At 30.0% G+C, this 10686-nt stretch overlaps 2 protein-coding genes across 3 annotated transcripts; one reads left to right on the forward strand and one right to left on the reverse strand.

Annotated features, from left to right (window-relative positions):
• The first annotated feature begins 1715 nt into the window (after positions 1–1715).
• On the forward strand, positions 1716–3083 carry LOC130980696 (high-affinity nitrate transporter 3.1). Its single transcript, XM_057904352.1, has 2 exons — positions 1716–1961; positions 2235–3083. Exons 1-2 carry the CDS (start codon positions 1829–1831, stop codon positions 2720–2722), a joined length of 621 nt encoding a protein of 206 aa, XP_057760335.1. The 5' UTR covers positions 1716–1828; the 3' UTR covers positions 2723–3083.
• Positions 3084–3447: 364 nt separating this feature from the next.
• Positions 3448–5806, reverse strand: LOC130980682 (manganese-dependent ADP-ribose/CDP-alcohol diphosphatase-like). Of its 2 annotated transcripts, none has more exons than XM_057904339.1 (2): positions 5594–5806; positions 3448–4669 (listed from the first exon to the last, which is right to left on the reverse strand). In XM_057904339.1, exon 2 carries the CDS (start codon positions 4630–4632, stop codon positions 3634–3636), a length of 999 nt encoding a protein of 332 aa, XP_057760322.1. In that variant the 5' UTR covers positions 4633–4669; positions 5594–5806; the 3' UTR covers positions 3448–3633. The 2 variants fall into 2 exon arrangements, with proteins under 2 accessions (XP_057760322.1, XP_057760328.1); XM_057904345.1 differs by having other exon boundaries at positions 3448–4666; positions 5594–5738.
• Positions 5807–10686: the final 4880 nt, after the last annotated feature.

A 10686-nucleotide genomic window follows, 5' to 3' on the forward strand; every position in this document is an offset into this window, starting at 1 on the left:
ATGTGTGGGTTGGAAACTTGTAAAACTTGTAGGGCCTTTTTGCTTGTATGTGTAGGGCAGGCCCGTATTTTTATATACCTTTTTGTAGTTTATTGATAGAAAGAAAAAAATATATCAAATTTATATTCTTGGAGATTAAACAAAAAAAAAGGAAATATGTACTAGGTAAAAGAGAATAATGAGCTCCAATATTTTGTTAATTGAAGACAAATTATAAATTAAGAGACCTGGAGTACGGAAATTACGGGACATCGTATGACCAACGAATCATGGATTACTTAATTTCTTTAATATAAAATTAGATATAATTTAGCCACATAGATGAGTTATGTTCAACTTAGTTCGGAATTTTTTCTTTTTGGCAGAGTGAAAAGAAAATTAAAAGGACAAACCATCCACTAAAACACCAAAAAAAAGAGGACAAGTCAACGATGATGAGCAAATGCATCATCAACCATTAATCATTCATATCTTAATACCTCTGGATAAAATTATAACGAAAGTTTATTGGAACTTTTTTTTACTTGAACAATAATTCAGATTTCAGAATGATGAGACCAAATTGTAAATACACAAGTGTCAACGAACTATAATATATATTGAGTTTGCGACATTAAAAGCGTGTAATAATAACAATAATGGAGTTATGTTATTTGAATATTGAGGTTTAACATACATTTAAACTATGGGTTAGCATTAGGTAGTAAGTATCAGGGTTGGGTCATTGTGTGGCTTTTCCAAAATTGTATGGATATGCATTCCAGTTTCCAATACGCTACGTATTTCTTATCTGATTGTCCTTTCCCAGACATAATGGGACATAAGAATATATACTAAATGAAAGGGCTAAAAGATACTCCCTACATGTATAGAGTATTAAACTCCGATCATATATATTATAGAGTAAAACAAATTATTAAATTTCTGACGCACTATATGCTGGCTAGAAATTTAATCCAAATCAGTTAGAATTTATTTTATTTAATATTTATTAATTATTATAATAAATATTAACTAAAATAAATTTTGATAATTTTTTATTTTTTTAATATTACCAAAAATATATATATAATTTTATTTTATTAAAATTATTTAAAGTCGTAATATGTAAACTCGCGTGTCTAACCATTTGAAGTTACTAATGTCAGTATGTCACTTTTTCTACAAGATCATTTACATCACTTTTTTTCTTCCACACCTAGAGTATAATAGTTTATAGTTAGGATTATCTAGTTATATTATGAGGAGGTTTATTTTTCATTTTTTATTTTTCGCTATTTTTAAAAAAAATGAAAAAAAATGTGGAGTTTCATGTTAAAAAAGGAAACGAAAGGAACTGAATCAACTTACCCGTAACTAATACAATAACTAATATAACTAAATACACTTGCGCTAAGATTGTTAACATCTCATGTGTCATGCATATTTTAGAAGAAAAAAAAAAGTCAACATATAAATTAGGAGTTGCTTCTCAGATCTCAGTATGAATTGGCCCTTTTAACAAGCTCAAGGGCCATATCTACCACTTGACTGTTTGAAACTTCCACTATTTTTGTCCAAAAACAACTCAAGTAGTATTAATAAAATTTAAAATTTTTGGGCTTGGACTTTTCGTGGCTATGGTTGATAAAAACTCAATTTATATTCCTAATACATATTTATCGATTTCCTAATATTTTATAGGACCGGGCCTTGTATAAAAGGCTTAAAACTCATGCGTCCCACTCAGATTCCAAATTACATAATTTCCAATTAATTTGATTCGGCCGTGCGCTCTCTCTCTTTAACTCACTCTCTCACAAAGTTGACTTTTCTAACCTTTGCAACAATGGCATCAAGATTGGTTGTGGTAGCATCACTACTTGTCCTTTGCTGCTTAGCCGGAATTTGTTATGGCAAAGGTCACTTCTCTTCCTTGAAGAAAACCCTTGATGTCACCGCTTCCCCCAAGAAAGGACAAGGTAACAAAACCACAACTCACGTGCCAAATTCCATCATCATTAATCTTAACTTCTCCGAACCAAACCCAAATTTTGCATATCTTGTATAATTAGGTCACCAAATAAAAGGACCTGATTAGTTTCATTATTTGTTTTTAGTATTTTCTGTTATCAATAAACAACAACGAAATTAAAATTAGTTAATGCATACTAGGTGTAAATTGCACAACTATATTATAATCGAAATTCAGTGAATTTATAATAGTTATTTATCGGCTGTTTCCAATTTGGCAGTTTTGAAAGCTGGAATAGACAAAATAACAGTGACATGGGGTCTTAACAAGACCTTACCAGCCGGGACAGACTCTGCATATCAGACCGTTAAGGTGAAGCTGTGCTACGCGCCAATCAGCCAGAAAGACCGCGCGTGGAGGAAGACGGAGGACGACCTCTCAAGGGACAAAACGTGCCAGCACAAGATCCTGGCCAAACCCTACGACGCTTCCAACAAGACCGTTAATCGTTTCGAGTGGGTGATCGAGCGCGACGTGCCCACCGCCACGTACTTCGTACGCGCCTACGCGTTTGATTCTAATGACGCTGAAGTTGCTTACGGTCAGACCACTGATGCTAAGAAGACAACAAACTTGTTTGAGATCCAAGCAATCAGCGGGCGCCACGCGTCCCTTGATATATGCTCAATTTGCTTCAGTGTTTTCTCGGTGATGTCACTCTTTGTGTTCTTCTACATCGAGAAGAGGAAGGGTAAGGTTTCCAAGTGATTGATAGGATATCAAGTCTCAACTGAAGATGCATGCTACTAGGTAAAAGTACTGGAAAAGACACGTAGCTTTGTTTTCTTTCTTTTGTGTTCTTGCTGTATGGTGTATGTCACAACATAAGCGCTTGCTGCTATAATTTTTTTTAAAAAAAATGTACCTATGTTAAGTTCATGCTGAGTTATTAAAACAGAGCAAGCAGAATTAGAGAGGGGAAATTATGAAGATATGGAGATTTATAGTTATTGTTGAATAAGTAAACTATCTCTTTGGTGTATGAATTATAAAATTGGATCATTAATTCCATAATGATTAATAAATAATCATGAGGGTATCGCGTGAAGCACGATGAACTCTTCCGAAAGTTGTGTGTTTTTTTTTTTTTTTTTTTGGGTTTAAGGAAGACTGATATCTAACTCCTTTTGTTCTCTTTTTTCCATAAATATAGTATTTTGGTATATATTTATGTAAATGTAGCAATGACAAATAAAAAGAAATAGAAAGTGTAATAACACAATTTAATGTCTAGGATTGCATCTAGGTGAGTGGTACATCATGAAAGCCAAACTCAACTCCAAAAATGTAGTATTAGCTTGCAATGAGAGCTAAGCCACCTGGAGTGAAGTAAGCTGAAAGCAGTTGAATTCGCAGATTTAGATTGAATTTTATTTATTATTTACTTAATTTTTATAGTAATGAAAAATAACTGCACTAAGAAACAAGAGGAAGTTTATCATTGAATATATATATTTATATATATCTGGAACAAAGCCTGCTAACAATTTTACAAGAATAATCAAAATTTGTTAAAGCAGATCATTTCTGACAAAACCGCCATTTATGTTAGTGCTTGCTGAATATTTTCTCTTCAGCAGAACTTTGTAGACTCATGAACCAACCAAACAATCTTTTGATCACAAATCTGCCTTAGGATTAAAGTACATATCTACACTCTTCATTCTATCAGTGCCATGAAGCGATATTCTGTCATCATAAACATCAGCATATCCAAATGCATCTGTCCCAGGAGGACACTCCAATGCAGCTTCAAGAACTTTATGGTGTACGCCATGTGAATCAATTGAGTATCCACCTTTGTGATCATGTCCTGCTATACATAGCTTCACACAATTGTATCTATGTATTAAGTTCATTACTTCGTCATAATTCCATAACAGTGCCTCCTTCGACGATGCGCCGGGATGCAGAGGAAGATGGCAGCAGACCACAACTTTCTGTTTCAATCTTGTTGAATCTTCAAGGACGCGGTCCAACCATTTCATTTGCTCCTCTCCAACACCCCCATTGAACATGAGGAACCTTCTCTCAAGCCCAACCAAACCCATTGGACTGTTCTTGTCCTCGTTCGGATTCTTTGCCTGCAAGAATTTTAAGGCCTCTAATGTTCTTGGATGATCCTTGGGCCAACCAATGGCGCTGATGTCATATCCATCGAGAACAACGAACCTATACTCTGGCATGGGCGAGAAATCATAGTAACCGTGGCCTTTATCGCTCTGAATCCTCAACAACGGAAGCAACTGACTGCGAGGGAGATTGTATAGGCAATGATTGCCAATCAAGTGATACACGGGTCCCTTGAAGTTCTCAAACTCATGAACAATTTTCTTTACCGTTTTGAGAGACTGATCTTTCGGACAATATCCATCAACAATGTCTCCAAAATTTATCACAAAATTATGCCTCTGGTGATTGTTCCATTCTTTAACTGCTCTTTGCAATACAAGAATGCTATGCCTATAGTACCGAGGAACACCAAGAAACGATCGACCATCTGGAATGTCTGCATATTGGACATCAGTAATCAATCCAAAAGAAAAGAGAGGTTGTTGTTTCCTATTTGAAGTAGATTCTCCATTAACATAACTAGCTTGCCCGTTGGCATAACCCATTGTGTATCTATGTCTCTAAACTCCCCACAAGCTCCTACTGTACATAGAAAATCAATTATATATGTATCAGCAGAATAGAGTTTTCTCATATATAAAAAATTTAATTTGAGATTACAAATTACTTCTTATACGAGTTTTTTTGTAATGATATTAACTAACTTCATTAATTCTACAAATATATACTGGGTACATTAATCTATCATCCACCAAAAAAGTTCTGAATTTGATAATATCAAAAAATTTAGTGTTTATGGGAATGAGAAAATACAGTAGCATACAACAAAAGTTTAAAAATCATGGCTTGTCCTGATATAACTAGACAGTTTCAAAATCAAACAAAACTAGAGATACAACATCAGTTATCTGGTAACAAGTTTCAACTTTCAAGTCCAGATAAAAAGACATTCTCATTGTACACAAACTGCACAGTGATCTATAGATATTATAGAAAGAACTTAAAGAAGGAAGTGCAGAAGAAATTGTTCGAAGCATGTATGATAGGACACACAGTAATCACAATTAGTTGCGATCAGAATAGTGTCTATTGAAGCATTATAAAGCGCGAGAACATGAGAAATTCTGAATTCTAATGGCCAATTAAGATTGAAAAGAATATCAAAAATTCAAAACCCAGTTACACCCTCGTTTTCATTATTTGATGTCACAATCACATCAAAGATTCCAGATTTCCCTTCGAGTTAAATTAATAATTTCCACATATTAGATTAAATTTGTATGTAATGTGCCCACTAAGGTGCACGAAAACCACCTATAAAGCAAGCAAACCAACGAAGAACAATTGCTTTCAGATGATACAATAAACCAGCAAAATATATATATATATATATATATATATATATATATATATATATATATATATATATACAGAGAGAGAGAGAGAGAGAGAGAGAGAGAGAGAGAGAGAGAGAGAGAGAGAGAGAGATCAAATTAAAGGACGTACTTGTCCGAGTTTAATAAACAATGATTGAATTTGAATCCTGAGATGGAAGTGGAGCAATCATCAACAGAGCATATATATGTATATACCACAATGACACAATGTATGTGGATACTGGAGAGAGTTTTCGATTGTGACGAGGTTTGAAGCTGCAGTTTAGAGTTGGGGTTATATAAACTTTTTAATTTGGGGGAATTGCAAGGAAGTTATTTATGAATTAATAAGTTAAATTCATAATCGAATGACTAAAAATTTAGGTTTTTTGTTGGCTAAAAAAAGTAGAGGGGCTAAAATTGTCTTTTTGTCGAGTTGTCAGGCACACGGGACTAACACAGTTATCAATTAGTCTCTAAGTCTCTCTACCTGTTCATTAACGCCACGTGTCTTCGTAACCAAGGCCATTGACCAATGTCTCACGCGCCCCAAGCTACCATGTGTGTTGTCTCTTGCTTTTTCTGGCGTATTTCATCTTCCTTGTAATACTGCGGCTTTGTCTCGGATTTTAAACTCAACCCACCAACACCAGCATGTTTGCTTACTAAATACTAATTGTAAATATTTTAGGGGAGTAATATTGTAATTTTTAATTAATTATGTTAAGTGTATATTAAAATTAATTAATTATTTAAATATATTAAAATATAAAATATGTATTTTTTAGTGGTTAATTTTAATATATAAATAATATTTTTATTTTTAATTAATAACATCAGCAACAAATTTAAAAAATTTTGATAATGAAAACAAAATATATATAATATAATAATAATTTTTATAATTATATTATGTTATTATGAAATATTATTAATCTTTGAATTATTTGACTAATAAATTAAAATAATAATTTAAAATAATAATAAATAATTTAAAATTTTATTTTTTTAAAATTGTATATTTTAATTATAGGAATTTTGGCAGAATTCTTTAGTTCTTCAGTTTTTTATTTTGTTAATTTTATAATGCTGAATAGAGTTTTGATATAATTTTGGATTTAAATTTATGTTTGCTTCAATTTATAGTTGTTTTTATTTTGTTAATTTTTATGAGTTACTAAAATTTGAAATTTAATTTTTTAGTTGCTGTTTCTTCCTCTGTTTGTTGTGTTCTAATTTGGGGTGAGTTGCTTTTTTTTTTTTGTGTTTTGAGTTAGAATTGGTGGTGATGATATGATTGCTGAATTTGGATTAATTATTTAATTTTTTTTGTTTTTGGATTCTTTGATTTTTTTATTTTTAAATTATAAAAAATTATTTTTAAATATTTTCTTATTTTATATTTTTGTTGCTGATTGATGAAGATTGCTCATTATCTATGAGAACTCGGGAGAATAATGTTGTTGCTTCCTCTCTGTTAATTGGAGAACTTGACTTATTTAAACTTGTCACATGCTGATTTTCTGGGACAATTCCAATAGAGATTTTTCAACTTACATACTTGGTTACTCTTATCTTTCACTATCTTTTGACATGAATAGTTCAATGCTTTGTTGTTACTGCCTCTCCTCCAAGAATTGAGCATGTGGCACTTTGGATTGATAGGAACATTTTCTCCAGAGATCTTCCATATTACAACTTTGTCTTATATTGACATTCCAATAAATCAAGACCTCTATGGTTTCTTTTTGGACTTTTCACTCAGTGGATCTCTTCATACTATAATAGTAGATCACACAAATTTCAGTGTGTTAAGTTTTTGGTTTCTATAATTATTATGAAATTGGAATAATTGTTGATGGTTGATTTCAATGAATCTGAACTAATTTTATTCTACTATTTTACTTCTTTTAAATTTTGATGGATGATAGTTAATGGTATTTTGTTAAAATTTTTAAAATAATTTTATTGATGATTGATGTTTTTTTAAATATTTAAAATTATATATTTAATTTTTAATATTTTTACTTAATATTTAATAAAACCGATTAAACTCTAATTAAATTTCAGTCAAATTATTAAACCAATAAACCAGATATTCTACTTATTCTTTGATTGGTCTGGTATCGTAACCTTGGTCAAAACATATATCTAATATAAAGTAGTTGACTAACAAATAATAAAATTAAATAAAAAAATCTAATAGATAGAATTAAAAATTAAAAAAGAATAAAACATAAACCAAGAGCTAGGGACTTGGGAAGCTGAGATAATTAGAGTAATTATAAAGGTGTAATTTATTTTGACTTTTAATTTTTTTATAATAATTTTAGTTTAATATTAAAATAAGTTTAATAAGATAATTTTTTTAATTTGGGATTAATTAATACAATAATTTTATATATTAGTAGAGTTAATTTTAGTAAAATAATTTTTATAATAACTTTATTATAAACTATTCAAGAACGTTTTAATTTTTATAATAATTTTAGTGGGGCAAATGAATTTTTTTATTAAAAACTATTCAAGAAAGTTTAAAATTTTACTGGGGCACTTGGCCACTCCCTTGTGAATAAATCTGTCCCGGATAATATCATTTTTTATTGACTTTATTAATTTTAAAAATAAATTTATTATCCTATATTCTAATCTAAAATTTGTGGTAAGCTAAGGATATATTTGAATCTAATTTACAGATATAGGATAAGAAACATGTAAAATGTTATCGATCTTCTTGGTCTAAAATCGTTACTTTAACGTTAATGATGTGAATTTGGATTTTTTTAATTTTAGATTTTTATTTTAAAAGATAAAATAAAATTTTTATGATTAAATATTTTTTTATATATTTTTTTAGTCTTATTTATAAAATAAATAGTGATAGGTCATATCTTATCTTCTAAAATTAAATTCAAAATTTAAAAAATTTAAATCCTAATAATATATTTGAATAGAAGATACAATAATATTATTTATACACAAAACGATTTTGATATTCGTATAAGAATAGAGTTGTATGGATTAATTATATATTCATATAATTTTTAATTGTATTCCACTGTAGTTATAGATTTATCATATATGATATTAATAAATTACATATATAAATCTAAGTAAATGGGAAGACCTCCTTGACGGATTATTTTTTAAATAAATAAAATAAATATTTTATTTATTAAAATATGTAATTTATAGAAATTTTATAAAAACGCACCTTATTTTTTATCGTGTAAACGAAATAAGACTACATATATTTCGTTTATACTGTAAACGAGATAAAGTACGAAACGGCATAACCGTATTACATTTACATATAAGTTGTGTAAGGACTTTATCTCATTTAGAATGTAAATAAGATACGTGCAGTTTTATTTCTTCTATAAACGAGATAAGACTAAACACGGCTTATATATACAATTCGTTTACAATATCATTTGGAGTTGTTTTTCATCTATTTCTTCAAATTTTCTCCAACTTCTACCCTCTTCTAACTATATTATCGACTTATTAGATGAGCATGACACACACATATATACATGATCTGGACATTAATTGCCTGAATGCGATATGACACAATGCAGGGACAGCCAACTTCGAGGTTAGTGTTGTTGTCTTTTTATTTATGTTAGAATATGTATGAATGAAGCCATAGTTAAAATATTTTTTTATAGAATTAGTGTACAAAACATGTTAGATAGATGAATGTATAGTTGATAAAGTTTGTTTTTAGTAATTTAAATTTATTTATTAACTTAATATTTATTAATTTAGTTATTAACTAACTTAATGTTTATTAATTTACTAAGTAAATATTTTAACTCATTTATCGAATTTGTTTCTACTTACTTGTTAATTTAGTTATTAATACAATAGATGTGTGATATTTTGGTTATTAATTATTTAATATGATTTTTTATTTAAATTAAATATACATGTTTACTAATAAAGTTATTAATTAATTAAGTAAACATTTTTATTTAAGTTAATCTATTAAATAAATATTTCTACTCATTTGTCAAATTTATTTTTAGTTCTTTATCGATTTAGTTATTAATTAACTAGTTGTGTAGTATCTTAGTTATTAATTATTTAGTACAATATTTTTATTTAAATGAAGTTATTTATTAAGTACATGTGTATTAATAAAGTTATTAATTAATTAAGTTGATGTTTTTTATTTAAGTTAATTTCTTTTGTGACTGTTAATTGGGAGTATAATTTGGTGTTAATTAATCTAGCTTTATAGTTTTATAAATTTTTTAATCAATTTTTCATTTTTTATCAGAGGCCTCGGTTGTTTTTTTTTAGGTGAGTGAGTCACACACTTACTCCACCGGATGCTACTATCCTTTATTTGAGGGAGGCTAGCTTTGGCGATACGGTGCCTCTCAAAAATTTTGTATTTGATAACTCCCTGATCACAGCATTTGTGGAGCATTGGCATCCGAAGACACACACTTTTCATCTACCAAGGAATGAGTACACCATCACCCTATAGGACGTCACATACCACCTCGGGTTATGGGTGCATGGAGAGCCAATAGATGGGTGTTTTCGCAATTTTCACACATGGTATACGACGGAGAGCTGGGAGTTGGTGGAGCGGCTACTTGGTGCCAATCCTCTTGTGGTTCAGCAGTAGGGAGCACAGAGGAAGGAGTTTTTCTCCCTCAAGCTAACATGGCTTTGGGAGCGACTCTAGCAGATACCCGTTGATGAGCGGATATTTTATACGCTTTTTGGCATTATTTTTATATAGTTTTTAGCATGTTTTGTTTAAGTTTTATTATATTTTCATAAGTTTTAGTGTAAAATTCATATTTTTAGATTTTACTATGAGTTTGTATGTTTTTATAAAATTTTAGATATTTTCTGCCTGAAATTGAGAAGATGGAGGAAAAGTCTAATCCAGAGGCAGAGACAGAACTGCAGATGCTGTCTGATGGGATATTTTAGGTTGAGACAAGAATCTCTCCCAAAAATAACACCAATCTAACCGGCAAGTATACCGGGTCGCATCAAGTAATAAAAATTCACGGGTGTGAGGTCGATCCCACAGGGATTGAAGGATTGAGCAATTTTAGTTTAGTGGTTGAATTAGTCAAGCGAATCAAGATTTGGTTGATTGAGTTGCAGAATTTAAATTGCATTGAAAGTAAAGAGAGCAATGAGTAAATTGCTGAATCTTAAAGAACAAGAAATTAAATGGCAGAAACTTAAAGA

Source organism: Arachis stenosperma, chromosome 1, assembly GCF_014773155.1.
Source record: "Arachis stenosperma cultivar V10309 chromosome 1, arast.V10309.gnm1.PFL2, whole genome shotgun sequence".
Lineage (NCBI taxonomy): Eukaryota > Viridiplantae > Streptophyta > Magnoliopsida > Fabales > Fabaceae > Arachis > Arachis stenosperma.

Coding starts and splice junctions, on each gene's coding strand:
- LOC130980696 (XM_057904352.1), top strand. CDS start 1,829: ATGGCATCAAGATTGGTTGTGGTAGCATCACTACTTGTCCTTTGCTGC. Junction 1,962..2,234: donor TTCCCCCAAGAAAGGACAAG/GTAACAAAACCA, acceptor CCAATTTGGCAG/TTTTGAAAGCTGGAATAGAC.
- LOC130980682 (XM_057904339.1), bottom strand. CDS start 4,632: ATGGGTTATGCCAACGGGCAAGCTAGTTATGTTAATGGAGAATCTACT.